The sequence below is a fragment of the Rhipicephalus sanguineus genome, chromosome 2 (genome assembly GCF_013339695.2).
Source record: "Rhipicephalus sanguineus isolate Rsan-2018 chromosome 2, BIME_Rsan_1.4, whole genome shotgun sequence".
In the NCBI taxonomy this organism is placed as follows: domain Eukaryota; kingdom Metazoa; phylum Arthropoda; class Arachnida; order Ixodida; family Ixodidae; genus Rhipicephalus; species Rhipicephalus sanguineus.
In genome coordinates, this window is record NC_051177.1 from 54,548,706 (window position 1) to 54,566,174 (window position 17,469).

A 17,469-nucleotide genomic window follows, 5' to 3' on the forward strand; every position below is an offset into this window, starting at 1 on the left:
CAAGGAAATGAGGAAATGTGATTGTGCGAAAGCTCTATGCGAACTTTCTCTGGGTGGGACAGTGATGGCTGTGGAGCCGGTCCTTCTAGACTGGTTAACATCCCTGCCTTTCTCTCCTTCTCCTTCTCTTCTCTCTCTGTCTTTATCCCATACCATCTTTCCCGAAGAGCTGGGTAGCCAACCAGTGGTGGCAGTTTGTGAGAGTCCACTAAGTGGGCTGTCAGTTTAGCGTGCCATGATTGGATAGAGCCAGAGGGCAGGTGGCGATGAGTGGTGCTCGTCCGCCCGTTGTCTACCTTTATCTAATCAGGGAGCGCTGACACGGACAGTCCACTTTGTCGACTTTTACAGAATAGCCAACCCCGACTAGCTCTTGAAATACCTCTTGCTTACCCCTCTGCCTTTTTATACATTGTTTTTCTGTTTCTCGGGGTCGCTAAACTACCAAGTCTACTAATTCCAACCACCAACGACGTTTCAATGGGAGATTTTGACAACACAAATTTTTTAAACGATGCGTGTGTTTTTTTTTTGTGCTAGACGCTCATGCTCATGGAGTAGGGCTATTTAGCGTGTTTTATTTAAAAATGTTGAAGTAGGCTTAAGAAGATAGCAGCTGTTGGGACAAGACCACACTTGCTCATTCTTGCTCTGGGGAACAAGAACGAGCAAAATCACAGCCACACGCATTCGCACAAAAATATTCACCAAGAAGCTACAGGGAAAAAACCAATCAAAGCACTCTCTTAGCCGTTAAGAGTGCTAAGTATGAGTGCAAGTAAAAGCGCCACCTATAGGGGGCGCTTTTTTCGACTCAATATTGCTTCTGGTCTACGATATTCACATTAGTGCCCAAGTATTTCGCTTTACTCGGAAATTCTGGCAGTACTTTTTATTGTTATGAGTGCTCATTTTTAATGCATAGACTTTGATCTTGATGCAAGAAAAGAAGGTAATCAAGAACAATAGGAATTGATATGGCGGAGTACGAAAGAACATGCCTTACACTACTACCTTATGCATGAGGAAAAAATAGAAACACGCTCGCATGTGCGACAAATATAGATAACAGCAGAAAGAACGATATACCAGAGAGTGTGTGCCGCACCTCAACGACAACAACACCTTCAAGACTTTCATTGCGATAGCAATTATATGGACATTCTCGGCGGGATTCTGCCGTCGCCGTCACCGTCACCGTCATGTCCCGGATATGTATATGTATGTATATATAAATAAAAGCCACAAAGAAAAATAAATCGGAAGAAAAATATTTCCGAAGCGCGCCACAGGGATTTCAAGTTGCGACCCCTCACTCCGCAGCGCAGCGCTTTAGACAACTCGGCCACGCGCCACCGGGCGTTTACGATACTAATGGTGAGTTCTTTTTAGACACCATTTAAAGCTGGAGGTACGCAGAGCTCGGAGGTCCTTCAGCGTCTGCAGTATCACCCGCGAGGTTGCCCGAAGGGCACGCTTTAAAGCAACGCTCTTAAATTTTGCTTCCGTTTGAAAACTGTGCTTGAGACGCGCAGTAAAAGTGGCCCATATCTGTACCCGATCAGGATGTGGAACGCCGAGTAAACAATGCGTCGAACGCCACCGCGCGGCAGGAGCGGCGGAGGGATCACTCCACGCGCCGCAGTTTGCAAGAAAAAGAATATCTGAGAGCGTTGAGTTGTAGCGCGCTGCTCAAACACAAAGTAACAACTGTGACTTGTTCGTTCGAGCTCGTCCTGTGTTACCTGTGCATCCTTTTCGAGCGTCCTTCCTTGTGTTTGAGCAGCGCGCTGCAAGTGTCAAACTGTGACCGTTTTTAGTTCGCGGTCGTCTTGTGTGCGTACTTTTCGTGAGTCCTTCGCGCTTGAGCAGCGCGCTGCAAGTATCGAGCTGCTCGCCGTTCTTCGAGTGACATTCTAATTTGTTGCTACCGCATTCATTGCTTCGCCCTTGCGGCGAAACTGTGCCTTTTTTTTTGTGCTGCGCGTTTTATGCATTATCTCGTTTTTATTCCCACAAGTTCCACCGTAGCCTCTGAAATCAACAGCCAGCGTATCTGTCTTCATTCACGTTTCACTTCGGCCTCTAGGATCGTCTGCCTGCTCGGCGTGATGTCGGGCGATCTCGGAAACTATGGTTCTTCGCTAGGATTTCGCGGCGGCAGTGCTCGATGGTGCAGTGTGCACAGAGGAGAGGGCGGGAGAGGAGCCCAGCTGCCAACACGTCTCATACATGACGCTTGTAGGCGATGTAGTGTGTCGCTACATTACTTCGATGCCAATCGCATTAACTTCGACATTCTTTGTGATATGGGTTCTCTAAGACATTCGGTGTGGCCTTCGGAGTTATATCGGGAACGAAAGAGGCCGTACGTCATCCAGTCTGGGTTGCCAGACATCACATTTGACATCTCTGATTAGGGCAACGAAATGAAAAAAAAAATTCACAGCATATCCACGTGGTGAATGATGATGAGTGGGGCGAAGCTCCGGAGGGAATCATCGGTAAACCGTGAATCTTCTGTGTAACGCCCCATCAACCATCATATAAAGAGTGAGAAACACTTTGTGTGTATTACAAACATCAAACTTTTATTTTTCTTAATTAGATGATGCTTCGCTTGCGCTGTCCCTTCATTATCCCGGCTTTATGGTCCGTGAAATGAAGGGATAGCGGTTCCTGTACGGGTTGCAATTGGAAATTTGAAAATACCAGGTCTATACACGTCCCTCGGATGGTCGTTGGTTTCATATGATCAAAGGACGTGCACGTGAGAGCATATTTGACTGCCATATGTTGTATTAACCATTCATTGTTCTTTCCGGTAATATTGACATTCAGGTCACCAACTAACACAAATGGTCTATTCTTGTACTTGTCATAATTACACAATGCCGTGTCAATAAATGTCTTGATATTCCCACTCGACAAATTGGGTGCAAGGTACATGGTCATGATGATGCATCCATCAAAATCGATGGCAGCATATTCACCGTTGTGGCTCTGTGTCGTTGGTAGTAGTTTCAGATCTTGTGCCTTTTCTGTTTGTTTGACGTATACGGCCACACCACCTGCAGGACGCTCTGCATCATCGATGCACACGACTGGAACGTATCCTTTGATATACGGTCTTTTGGCGTTCAACGTCTCGGTAAGACAGAGAACGTCCACCGCAGTAAGTATGGGGTCCCGTCCCACATTGTCTACATGGGCACGCAAAGTTCCAACGAAAGCAGTTTGCTTTCAGTCATTTTATTTACATTCCTCCTGGCTTCTTCTACCTCTTCTTTTCCGCCTTCTCCAACCAATTTCTTTGGTTCCTTTGGAACTATACCAAGACTAGCACCATCTAGCGATACTATATATATATATATATATATATATATGGAGCAAGCGACACCAACGCCATCTAGTATGCACTTCACGAATTAGAGGTGGCTACTACAAACAAACAAACGGAGGATGGACAGACCCACGGCATAAGGAGCTTCGCTCCTAAAAAATTTCACATGGTCCGTTCTGCATTCGCTCAAAACGAAAACAATCTTCTTTTCCTTCTCAGTCGATGTATTGATCCCAAGCCCCATCGCCTACCTCCGAAAGCTTTCTGCACCTAACGTGGATATGCACGGCCTCCAGGATCGAAGCCATTGCAAGTTTTCTGCACCTCACCTGGTTTTGCACTGCCTCCACGGTCGGCCCACGTTTGACCTAGCGAGCGATGACGTCATCATGTGATGTGACGTCATGATGACGTCATCACATGATGATGATTTGTTGCATCACTCGTGTTGACGTCGACGGTCAGTTAACGCGTTTGATGAGGCATATCGCCTTTAAAAAAGAACGAATGGAGGTATATATACGGTCTTGAGATATTTCTAAAAAGTTTAGCGCTGGTAAACACGGACTAAAGGAAGGTACACGGACACACAGACGGTTGCGCATCCGTCTGTGTGTCCACGTACCTTCCGTTAGTCCGTGTTTACCAGCGCTACCCTTTTAGAATGAATTTCCAACTCGGCCAAGAAAGAGCACTCTTGAGATATTACTTCTAGCATTTGGAGGAGTGCACTCTGTTTCGACCTATGTACGAATCAAGCCTTGTCCGGTTATTTATCAATATATAAAGATACGAAAGCAAAAGGAAGCAAAAGATTCGAGAATGTCAGCAACAAAGACCAAGAAAACTGTCAGTAACAGAGATTAACTTGCGCTTTTCCTTATTTTTGTCTTGATACAAGTACAACGAAAAGCGCTCGCACGGAGATCGCATCATCGCCAAATTCGCTGACACGACGCGCGACGTCTCCCTGACGCGACGCCAAAGGCGCCGCACGACGACAATCGTCGGAACCATCGGAGCGGAACGGCGTGAAAGGACCTCGGACCGGCGCGCACACACAGAGCCGTCGAGACAGGACGACAAGAGGCGTCCAATGCTCGACGGAGAGGCAGCTTAGAATAACAAAGGAAAGTCGGCGGCGTGACCGAGGCAAGGACAACCGTTCTCTTCCTTATTTTCCTTGACCGGCGGGACTGTCAGCGAGTGACGCGGGTCACATTATCCTTTTTCCCGATTCAGGCCTGGTCTCTCATCGTTCTGTCAGCTGGGGCGCCGGCGTCGTGCTGTAAAAAAAGCGCTACATATTGTGTGACAAGGAGCTAGTCGTCTATTGTAGTACTTGCCTCAACAATGCCCATCACACTTCAGCTTCTCGTATTATTTACCTTTTGTTTCTTTGTCAGTGCTGTCACACTATGTGCTGTCCTCGTCGAGGACATTTTTTCTTGTCACGTTTCACTGTTCGATGTTTAGAACTGCGAATTGGCGGCTACCGTCGATCCGTCGCCAGGGGGCAGAACTCAAGTAAAGATGAAGTCACAGCCAGCAGGCGTAGCAGGATATTTTAACAGTGGCGTACCGCTTACGCTACGGTATCCGTATTGTTCCGTTTTAATTGTGCTACGATCCTAAAACGCATTAGCTGCACGATTCGCTCGATGCGTGAGGTAACATGCTGAGAGGATTACAGCGGCCGGTACGGGTCTTGCAGATTAAAGAAAGCGACGCCCCGACCGCGATGATATGTTATTTCCGTATTTACCGTACGGTAAGCCGGCACTGCTAAAACACCCTAGCGTTTTTCAGACACGGAACACGGAGCACGGTTCTAGACACGGAACCGTAATACCGTAGCGAAATGGAGCGACATCACCGGAACCGCTAAAAGACCCTCTTTGTCCAGACTTACGGCTTCTGTTGCGGCAAGTTCCAGCTTAACCAGAACTTTACAATCGCAAAATGTTACGGGCACTTCGCTTCGGCAACTGATTAAACTCGCTGAGATATAAGAGATTTAGGAAGGCTGGAGCATGGCTTCCATTGCAGCTTTTAACCTGCGTTGCTGCCACCTGCCTCATTTACAAAGCGCTGAGCCGTGGGACATTTAAAGAAAGAAAGAGAGGACAGTCAGGGAATGAAACCGCGGCAGAATGCGAAAGTTCTAATGTGGCGATTGCAAAATGGGTGCCTCCTTTTATTTCTCTCGCGGGATTTTCAGCAAATAGACAATACCCCGGGGTGCTATTTCTCAGTGCGCCAGGCACTGAGTGGGAATTTCTGGTAAAGAAATGAGGAAGAAAGAAAGATTGAAGATCACAATACTCTTTTCCAAGCGCTGCGAGAGCGCCCTCATCGAAATAGTCAGTCTAGACACATTTTCGTTCGTTCCTCCCCCCCCCCCCATCCCAATTTTTTTTTATCTGACACGCTGACATCCACCCCCCACAAATTGCGTTCATTTGTTCGGTTTATCAACCCCAGGTGGTCGAAATTTCTGGAGCCCTCCACTACGGCGTCTCTGTCTGTCGTCTCTACCTTGTCTGTGGTTTTTTGCGCTATTCAGTCATGCGTACAAAATAGAGGGTCCGGAAAAATTTTGAAAGTCTGGAAACGCAAATAAAGTCGCATTGTCAGACTAATGAAACGCAGATACAGCAAATTTCGCACAAATATATTGCAATTACGCAACATTACGTTATTTTTAGCGTCCCGCTTCTTTTTTTCTAAAGTTCATCTGCACATATACGATGTTAATCGAAAAAGGTCTTATTTCGCTTTGACTTTTGCGTGACACATTCTTTTCTTTATATTATGCTGTTCAGAAACCATGGCTAACAGAACCGATGCGATGCGCATGCGTGGATAAACATCTTCCGCCAAATATTGACACACACGAGAAAAACAAAACAAACAAACAAAATCAAGACCTTACGCCTACAGCCAACGTTGACGCAAGAAACTTCTGTACGACTACTGGCTGCGCATACACGAGCTTCGATTGGCTAAACCAGGTCGGCACACATTGTTTCCGTTCTTCAAAGCGCCACTGCAAACAGTGAGCGCGAAACCTGCAAGCGGGATCGCTTGGCTTCCACGTCCTTCTATATTCACATTTTGTCTTGGCAGGCGCGCGAGCTTAAGCGGAGAATCGTGTTATGCTTTCGGTTATGAAAGAAGAGCAGATCAAAGCGTAGCTTGGTGGGGGGGGGGGGGGGTGAGGTTGAGAAGTGTACGGACGATGATGCTGGTGGGAACGTGATCGCGCACGAAGCTTTGGCTTCTCGTCCATAGCTGTGACATTTTGTTGGTGTCTAAAAGTATTTTTTCTTCGTGGTATGGAGCATCACGACGCAACTGTGTATGCTGCATCAGCAGCGTGGGTGACAACTGCGGCAAACAGCGTTCGTGTTTGCGCATAGCGTCGCGAAAGGCATTGAATGTTCTTCAGCTGCGCTGAGCAAGCATTTTACCAGAATGAAACGCCTACTTTTGTAGATGCGTTTTAATTCGATACCTCGAGATTTTTGCGCAAGCGACGCGCTTTGTTTGTGGAAGAGATACAGTAATTGATGTTTCCGTATTGGGGGTCGGATGAAGAATAGCGGGATATCGTGTTTTAAAGCGATTTCGCGATAAAATGCATGATAGTAGTTGCTGCAGATCGATAAGTGCACTCTCATTTTTCTCGAATATGGCTTCTTGTGTTTGCTCAAATAATTTAGTCCTAGCGCCATCGGCGTCGGTGAGTCGACTCCCTTTCAAAAGATTTTCAGTGATGTGGATCTAACATGCGACCGGCTGAACGTTTTAAAATTAACTGCAGTCACGACTGTATTAGTACTGTTTTCTCTTCGTTCTCTCGGCAGAGATAGATAGATAGATAGATAGATAAATAGATAGATAGATAGATAGATAGATAGATAGATAGATAGATAGATAGATAGATAGATAGATAGATAGATAGATAGATAGATAGATAGATAGATAGATAGATAGATAGATAGATAGATAGATAGATAGATAGATATTGCTGCGAGGCATTGTGTATCACAGCGCCTTTGAAGATTACCCAGCAACGAAAAGAGACAGAATATGCTGACACGCCACGCGATGTGCTGTCTCGGCCAATCTGTGGCACAGCAACCTGTAATTCGTCTTCAACGGCGTGCTCATGAACAATGCCCCGTACCAATAGGGATCGTGATGTGCCCACTAGAATACCTGTCCCGCCACGGTGGTCTAATGGTTATGGCGCTCGACAGCTGACTCGAAGGTCGCGGGATCTAATCCCGGCCGCGGTGGCTGCATTTTCGGTGGAGGTGAAAATGTTTGAGGCCCGTGTACTTAGATTTAGGTGCACTTTAACGAACCCCAGGAGGCCGAAATTTCCGGAGCCCTCCACTACGGCGTCCCTCATAATCATATCGTGGTTTTGGGACGTTAAACCCCGGATATTATTATTATTATTATTATTATTATTATTATTATTATTATTATTGTATTATACATAAAATACTAATAGTAATTGTTGGGGTCTTACGTCCCAAAACCACAATATGATTATGAGGGACGCCGTAGTGGAGGGCTCCGAAAATTTCGACCTCCTGGGGTTCTTTAACGTGAACTTAAGTCTAAGTACACGGGCCTCAGGCATTTTCGCCTCCATCGAAAATGCGGCCGCCGCGGCCGGGAATCGATCCCGCGACCTTCGGGTCAGCAGTCGAGCGCCATAGCCACTAGACCACCGGGGCGGATGCTATATTACCTGCTATTACCAGTCATGCAACAACATTAATTCGGCACGAGTATATCCTTGATCCCACTAACAAACATTCGTTCGACAATGAAAGGTTATTCGCTGGCGTTATTAAAGCTGTATACGTAACGACATATACGTTCGACACGCGCTGCTAGTTCTCTTGTATGACCTCAGTCATTACGTGCTTTTTATCTTCCATGGCATTATTTAACAGTTCTACGCTTTGCGGGTATTTGGGTTTGCGAGTATCGAGTACTATTTCGTGAAATTTGGTGCACTTGCTCATTAGATTGATGCTTGTGCGCATAAGTATTGCGGGTCGAGTTTTCGACAGTTCGCGCTTTGAAAGTAAACGAGCAAGATCATAGGCATCATAGGAAAGCATCATAGGATCATAGGAAAATCTGTCGCACGCACTCGAAATGATTCAAAACAATTCCATTCGTTTTATTTGTTCTCAGTATAGCCGCAACGCCAGCATAACAGCAATGAGGAGTAATCTTAGTTTACCTTCCCTCGCCTCTCGTCGTAAAATGAATCGTTTAGTTCTTTTTCATAAGCTCTACTACCATCCATACTTGCATAGTGAACTAATTACTCCTCTACAGTATGTCTCCAATAGATTAGACCATACACATAAAGTCGGAATTCCATCATGTAGAACTCGCGCATTTCTCAATTCATTCATACCGCGTACATCAAAAGAGTGGAATTGCCTTCCCGCACTAACGGCTGAAATAAAAGACTGTGAATTTTTCATGCGTGCTTTGCCTGTGACTACATAACTGCTATGTAACTGCTATGTTTGATTTTACACTGTGTACGGCGTTATTTTACAATTCACTGTTTTCTTGTATTACATGGTCTTCAAATGTTATTGTAAAACATTATTAGTTTACCTATTGTATTGTTTGTATTAATAATGTATGTATGTTTTGCAATGCCATATTAATTATTATTGTATAAATAGGAATGATCTTTTGTTTTGTACATATAAAAACTCCCCTCTGTAATGTCCTCGGACCCTGAGGGTAAATAAATAAATAAAAATAAATTTCTTTTTCACATAAAAATCTCAATATATACACGTCAACACTCGATCTCCTCAGCGCTACACATAGAGACGCACCCTCAGAAAAAGAAACAGGAGGAAAACGAAGGAGAGAAAAGAAGCAAGTGTCGTGGTTGAAGTATTTTACCAGAATGCTGGTCACAATGTAGGTCTTGTTGCTCTCGAAACCCGTGTCTTGGTAAACTCTGCGGTACTTGGGCGACGAAAGCTTGAGGCCCTTTAGGTCAGACCACTCGGCGATCTGAAAAAAAGCAAGGGCAACTTTTTCGCCATCACTGAGGGTTTTCCCTTCGGTGCGGCTTCTCTTTCGGGGCGCCGAGGTTTTGCGCAAGGAAGCCAGAACCACAGATGCTGCTGGACACGACACCGTGTATAGAGTGCCTACACTAACGTCTAGTATCTCTCGGGCCCTTTTGTGAGAGCTTCGCAATCCTGTACGAGCGTTCCACGCGTGTGTACCTACAGACAGCTATCGACTTCCGCATTCCTTTCATTCGCGACCTTTTTTTTTATTGCACGATTTTCTTTCGCCATGAATCCGGAAATGATCTCAGGTTGCTGGATGCCCTGGATGAGCGGAATTTTTTGGGTTTCGGTGAACGGTAAACAGAGCGCTTGAGAGGACACTTGAAACTTTTTGCAGGGAAGTTTGACGATATAAAATAGCATACAAAGCTAAAAGAAATAGCAATGACGCAAGGAGAGTTATTTTGCCTGCACTTGGCGGCGCGTATCACTTACCTTTACCATCTCGCTGTTTATTGTCATTTCTACCACGTCGATGGTGTAGTTGACTCGGAAGCCTCGGTCGTCAAAACTGACGTTTCCAGTCAGCCCTTTGATCTTTGTCTTGAGAGTGTGATTGAAAGAAGCAGCGGGGAAGGAGAAGAAGAAAAAGGGAATAAATGCAAATATTAACGGTCTTTCAGTTTCTTTCTTACCAAGCGCAAGCTTTATTTACTGTACATTGAGATCAGAAACAGACTCAATGTGCAGATAAGTGCAGTTGAAGTGTTCCAGTGTTTGATACACTTTTTTTTTTCTGCGCTGGTAGCGTTTTGTTCGCAAGCTGACGCGGACATAAATGGGACGTAAAATGCAGCTGATCTTTGGTAATTCTAACGTTGCCCCAATGGTATGTTTGTGCTGTATGTAGAGTCAAGTGCAGCTTGGGGGAGGGCCTTCATTTATTGAAGACCATCCCGGGGTATTCGTTACACACGGGTATTCGTTACGCAGGGGTACTCCTTACACAGGGGCTTACTGGTTAACCTTGACCACTTTGAGTTCTCTGACGCGCGCTCATAGCATGGTTGGCATGCGGCCTACGCGGTCGGGAAGCGAACCCGGGACTTCAGCGAACCCGGGACCGCGGCGGCCATATTTCAAGAGGATCGAAACACATAACTTCCACGCGCTTCACTTCAGGTGCATGTTAAAGAAGCCCAGGTGGTTAAATTTGTTCCGCTGTCCACAGCTTCGGCGTGCCTCCTATCCACCTCGTGGTTTTGACACATAAGACACCCGATTTTAATTTCCATTACAGTCGATCTCTGACTTGAAGTTTAAGTGCTTGTGATTGCTTCTGCTCGCCAGCACATCCTTAAAAGAATTTTGGAATGCTTATAAAAAAACGTCAGGCCTGCACGGGAAAAGCAGCACACTCGCAGCGAAGGCTGGAAGAGCGGCATTTCTAGAGCCCGTTGTAAACTCTCTTGGGGCTACTAATACAAGTACATTTGCAAGGTACCCACTACGCCATAAATAATAATTTTTGTGAAGTTGGGAAGCACTTACTACGCCATTATACGTCATTGTGCGGAGAAGCCAGGTACCCGCTACACGTCTGTAAGGCATTATGTGCGCTTTGTTGATGCGGCGGCTGATGACAATGAAAAATTATGGCTGAGCCCTTTGTAATGGATTGGAAGCACTCTTTGCGCAATTCGCATTGTGTGGCGCCTGGTTGGTATTTTACTCTTCTACGACGCTATATTACATATGGTAATGTGGCTGCTTCCCGACATGAAGCCTGTACATGGTTTTTTTTGCAAAAGAGTTTGAAGCACCGGCATGGCTCTGTGGTAGAACACTGAGCTGCCACCCTGAGGGCCCAGGTTCGAACCTCCTTCCATCCCGGGTGTTCTTTCTTATTTCGTTTTCTTTTACTTATTTCTTGCGTTAGCGGTTACGGACACCGGCGGCGGCGGACAACAACGGCGCAAGAAACGGCCGCTGTTGTGTAACAGCTTTCGCTGTAAAAATCTTAAAGCACGAGCACCAACTACAGATATTCTAGAGTTGACCCTAATCCTTTACTTTGGCGTGTGGTAGCGGCACTCGCACGTCGGAGTTCAGTCTGCCCTGGTGTATTTCTTGGGTTAACGTTGTGTTTCGTCACACTGCCGAAGCGGATCTCGGAGGCCACGTTGAAAGAAATGCGTGGATGACATCTGGTCGACCAGGTGACCCCACGATCCCAGCTGCGCACAATCTTTCAATAAACTCAATCAATTAATTTTCATTAATTATCCTGACAGTTAATTGGCGTTTATCTTAGGTCAAGTTATGCTCCGATGTCATTTGTATTCAATATCAGGGTGTCGGAACGGAACGAAAACCGAAAACGAAACTTTATCTATTATTTCGTTCCGGAGAGAAACCGAAATTTTTTCAACCGCTTTTCGGTTCACGAGAAAATTTCGCAACCCGAAGCAACTGAGCTCATGCAATGTGAGCATATCTCAGGGTACAGTACTAGCGCGTGCCTCAGGCAGGAATTCCAAATCAAATATATGCTGAAATTGTGCGGAAAACGAAAACAGTGGCAACCAGAGATGTTTATATTAACGCAAGTGGACTTCTGCGTGCCTGTCACGCACACCAGCATAGAGAGGGCATTGTCGGCGCTGAAGTTTGTTACAGCGAAACCTGTTATGAGATCACAACAGCTGATTTTGGCGCCATAGTTGTCCTCCGCCGCCGCCGCCGGTATCTGTGACCGCTATCGCGTGATGTAAGAAAAAATTAAATCAGAAACAAATTTCTAGGATAGGATGGGATTTCCGCCGGCGCCCTCTGCGTGGCGGTCGGGTCTTCCACCACAGTGCCACGCTGCTGCTTGTAACTCCATCGCAAAAACACTCGATGCAGGCGTCATGTCGGGCAAGGAATCGTGTTAACATATGTAATATAGCATGGCAGAAAAGTAAAATAACAACCAGTCATCACACAATGCTAATAGCGCAAAGAGTGTGTTGTTTAACGCTTCCCACCAGTGTTGCGGAGTTTCCCCACCACAATTCCAATGACTCCGGAATCATTCCACATTTTCGCGACCCCGGAATGGAATGGGGACAACGCTTGGGGGAATGGAATGGGAATGGAATTAAGCGCCTTTTGCACGCAATGGAATGGGAAATGGAATTACGTCTTTTTCCGAAAATAGAGCACGTTTTCATCTACCTGCTGTTTTTCAAACTTCAAACATTAGTAAGTCAGAGCCTCGAAATTAACAATAAAGCAGTATTTTTCAAACGGCTTGGCTGATTACAAGCGCGGTACATTTATAAGCAGCGTGCCTACTAGAAACCAAGGCGTAAGTTAGTGTACAAACAAATGCGTTATCCCAGCAGATACCGAAGGGAGAAATAAATTACCCCTGCGCGTTGGTTCCCATTGATACCCCCACACGAAAGTGGCGAATACACTATTCACAGCCTGATCTCCTGCGTTTCACGAGCTGCTTGGTACCTGACGCACGTAAGTAACCTTTGCGACAAGGAAGACATTGCACACCTGCGCACAGGCGAACACAGAAAGTTGTCCTCACCCATCCATACTTGCGAGGCGCGCTTGACAAGCGTGAGTGCTGACGAGCAGTGCGACCCAGGCGTTCCGTATTCGATACAAAGGCACATGGTGCCCGAGCGGTGCGCCGTTCCAACTAATACAAGCAGATCTAGAGGATCTGATTCCCCATTAACCAAATCTTAGTTTTCTCTATTCACGACCGCTCCAGACGCGTGGCAGAACTGCTTAGTCTTCTTGAATACATCTTTTGTCAGCATAAAACTACGCTATGTCGTCATTTTAGCATCAACACATTCAAGCATAAACAATATTAAAACACCACCATTCGTTTAAACATGCTGACCATGCACTACAGGTAGCAGGAGAACTGCCCCTATATGAATTAGTAGGGTGGTTCTACTGCACGAGATATGTCACCAAGCTACTATCCCTCGACCTTGCTAACGTGTTTTGCGTACTTTTGCAGTTCTTAATGCATCTGATGACATCAGGTTTATGGGGCTTTCATTCTTAACTCGATAAAACTATCAAGATGCCTTTCCTACGTTGAGGAATTACAGGAATGGAATTGAACTGCCCGGCCACTCCCAGAGTGCGAACGAGCTATAAGTTTTTTCATTCCGGGGAATTGAAAAGAATGGAATTGGGCCAAGTTCTAATTCCCCGCAATGGAATTGAAATGGAATGAAGGCGCCCATTCTGCAACACTTCTTCCGACCCACTACAAAGTGCTCAGCCATAATTCTTTATCATCATCAGTCATAGCACAAAGTGCACATAATGCCTTACAGATGTGTAGCGTGTACCACGAGACTCCGAAGAATGACGAAAAATGGCATAGTGGGAACTTCTCTACTTCAGAAAAATTGGGATGATTTATGGCGCAGTAGGTACCGTGCATGTTTACTTGTATTATTGCCCCAAGAGACTTTCTAACGGGCTCTACAAAGTCCACTCTTCCAGCTTTCGTTGTGGCTATACTGCGTGTTCCGCGCAGGCCTGGCGATCTTTTTATCAGAACAGCGGTCTCGCACATCATATAGTAGACTCAATGACGTGCTGCTTCTGAGGTCGTGCTCAATCCCTTGACACAAAGCCTTGAGCCCGCTAAAAAATTCGTATTTGTCTTTGGGAAAATAAATACTATGACTTCTTAATACTCGTTTGTGCTAGTTGGTAGGAATTCGTGGTACAGTTACTTCCGCTACATCACAAATGCAATGTTCATTATATGATTACCTTAACTTCAAATTTTTGCATAAAAAAAACCGTTACGAACCGTCACGGAACATTTTTTTTTTGTTCCGGAACAGAAACGAAACGGAACTTTTTGCGGTGGAACGAAACTAAAACCAAAACGAAAAACATTTCGTTCCGACACCCTGTTCAATATAGCTCCTAACTTCAACCAAAACTCTGGATTCATATATTTCAGAAGACTTGTGATGCTTGACCGGATATGCTTGTAACAAAAAGAAGAGTGTCACTGTGCGCTCAGCCACTAAAAAATATTTCGATTAACACGTTAAAGGGACATTAAAGAGAAAAATGCTTTTTTTCTCGTGTTATTAAGTTACTCTTTCACAATACCAAAATCACCACGCTTACCGCGAGAAGACGCTTGGTAAGCAAGAAAACGCGCACAAAGAAAATGCGGGTGGCGACGCCACCTTGAAGTTCTCGCACCAGTCGCCGTGACGTCATAGATTTTGACGGCGTCCACTAGGACCTACGTCGTTCCTAATCGGTAAAAATTAAGTACATTGTCCGCTGAGGCGGCCAGATACTTAGCATACCAAGTTTCAGGAAATTTCGTTCTGTCGTCGCCAAAATATGAAACATGCACTTTGAAATCTGCGACGTCACGCGCGGAAATTTTGGCGCGAAATATATTAATGAGACCTTGCCCTAGATTTGTTCCTCTATTTATAAAGCTATGATCAAATTAGCGACATTAGAGTTTTCAGAGTAATATTTATCAGTCTAAACCAAATAATTGTTTCAGGGGGTTTAAGTTTTCCTTTTGCCTTACCTCGCGGGCAAACGCTGCATGTGCCTAAATAAAGTTTTCTTAACTTTACTTTACTTTACTTTACTTTACTTTACTTTACTTTACTTTACTTTACTTTGCTTTGCTTTAATTTACTGTAGCGTCCCTCTAAAGAACAGATCACTCCCGAATGCCGTGCTGACTACTCTGTGCGTGCTGACGGATTAACGTTTCCCACGTGTTCGCCCGTACAGGTCAAAGATTCCAGATGACACGCTGTACTGACACTTTCGTACGAGACATAGGACGTTGCTCCTACCGAGCGAATGCGCTTGGCGATCTCTTCGCCGTGTTCCCAGGGCATGACCTTCTCTCGGCGACAGTCGATGCCTCGGGTGTTGTTGTTGTACACCTCGCCGCGCCTGAAGTTCTTGCTGAAGATGCTCGGGTAGTCTCGCAGGAGCTGCTTGAACGCGTGCAGCAGCACTTTGGCACCGTCGTACATAAGAGCCGCGTCGGCCTACGATAAGAAAAGCTGGATTAAAAAACATCTAATGAAGTGAAAGTAAGAAGATGAACAGGTTGTCGGTTGCAGCAGTCATTTTTTCCATCGTGGCTTACAAAAATAGTCGAAGGCGGCACACACAGATCAAGGCTGTTGACTTGAAGGATAAAGGAGAAAGCAAATATAAGTCTCCGGAAACGTGCAACAATGTCACGCTGATACAACCCCCCCCCCCCCCCCCCCCACCCTCCGCAGACACACACACGCACTGGCTTCGATATTGAAAGGCATGATTGACAACCGCCCGTTTACAGCACGAAGCCACAAGGAAATTCATACGGATTTATCAGTATGAATTTCCTTGTGGTTTCGCGCTAAGAATGGTTGGTTGTCACTTATTCTTTTCATAACCATTCGCCACCTTGCGGGATTCCGCAGAACTCATTTACAATATTCTATGTACATGTACTTCGAGTTGGTGACAAATTCGCCCTCGCATTGCCAAATGTTAGCATGCTGTTAGTTTGTAGAGCGACCGCCCCGGAAAGGCGTTGGTCCCGGGTTCGATCCCCGGACCAGGACGAATTTTTCTTAAACTAGAAGCTTTCCTGTGTGAGAAATCTGTATGGATTTACTTGTGACTTCGTACAACAAACAGGCGGTTGTCAATTAACCCTTTCTTAACCTTTTCACCACCTTGCGAGAATACGCATAACTCCTTTGCAATATACTGGCTTTCATTGTTTTATTATTGCTCTAAAGATATGCTACCACGTTGCAGTATATGTGAAATGTTCGACTCACCGATATCCTTTTCTTTTTTGGGTCCGGCCAAGGAATCTTAGAGATGCGCTCGGTAAACACTTCCTTGTAAGGAAGCGTTGTGTTCTGGACTAGCCGGAAGCCGGTGATGTTGACGGCGCCGAACTCCAGGCTCGGATTATTTTGGAATTCGTCCATTATCTGCGACAAGGAAGAGCATGCACACGCGCAAAATGAGGGGCCCCCTCCGGAATCATTTTTGCCAGGAGTAACTAGTGCTTCGCTATCATGTCAGCGGCAAATGTAGAACAATTCAAAGAGGATTACTGGACACCACGAGTGTGCTAAGGATCAGTTGGGAAGCCATTTCAGCTATTATTTACTGAAAGTGTGGATGTGTGGCTGTGACCTTTTTTTAAAGAGTTCTGATGTAGACGAGCCGAATGACAGTCGACTGCAATTTGAAACCTCGTGTACCGTTCAATGCGTCTCCTTCCAAAGGTTTTCCCGATAACTGTTCATACGTCTCAGACCGGCTATTGTTTATAATCGGCCATTTCGATGCGTCTAATATGCCAACTTAAAGTACCGGCGGATAACAGTCTGAAGCTCAATCGTACTTGTGTTTGTCTCAGGTTTCATTTGTTTTATATGTTTTATTTGGGACGCCACGATTCTGCTGATAGGCTGTGATGCAGGTTCTTTCTTTTTCAAATGCACAGACGCACTCACGCAGATGCCAACGGCTAGAGGTGCGGTAGACGCTCACTCGGGTGGACAGAAGCGTGGGGCGAGTCGAGGTCAACGGCCGGACGCCCCTTCGGCGTTCGCCAGCCGCAGATTGGGTTTGAAGCGGGAGACGCCGGTCTTGACTGGCCAACGCCAGACGATGAGAAGCGTGTGTCTGGCCAACGCCAGACGACTGAAGAAGCTGGGTACGCGCCCAGGTGGGAGCCCGCAGCGACCTCGACGCAGGAACTCTGCCGGCCGCCACTCCCGCGCGCTGGTCGCCTTCTTCACTCCGTCACGTCCCGGCCACGTCTCCTCGCTTGGCCGTTCTACACCCATGGCTTTTCTTCCAGAACACCGTGGCGGCTCTTCATTGGGCTAAAATTGTTCACGCTCACACGCGCTACGGCCGCGAGTCATCGTCGTCGTCTTCTTTGGTTTGTCCTTGCGTAGCGCCTTTTCCAAACGCGCACTTGCACATCACATAGGCATA

The 17,469-nt window shown here is 46.0% G+C and overlaps 1 protein-coding gene across 2 annotated transcripts in view; it reads right to left on the reverse strand.

Annotated features, from left to right (window-relative positions):
• Positions 1-17,469, reverse strand: part of LOC119382975 (glutamate receptor 1) — a 219,479-nt gene that overhangs the window by 38,685 nt on the left and 163,325 nt on the right. For both annotated transcript variants that reach the window (XM_037650916.2, XM_037650917.2), the window contains exons 6-9: positions 16,290-16,448; positions 15,300-15,500; positions 9,919-10,026; positions 9,305-9,418 (exon numbers count right to left, since the gene is read on the reverse strand). In XM_037650916.2, the coding sequence (XP_037506844.1) occupies positions 9,305-9,418; positions 9,919-10,026; positions 15,300-15,500; positions 16,290-16,448 (582 nt within the window). The remainder of the gene's footprint in view (positions 1-9,304; positions 9,419-9,918; positions 10,027-15,299; positions 15,501-16,289; positions 16,449-17,469) is intronic.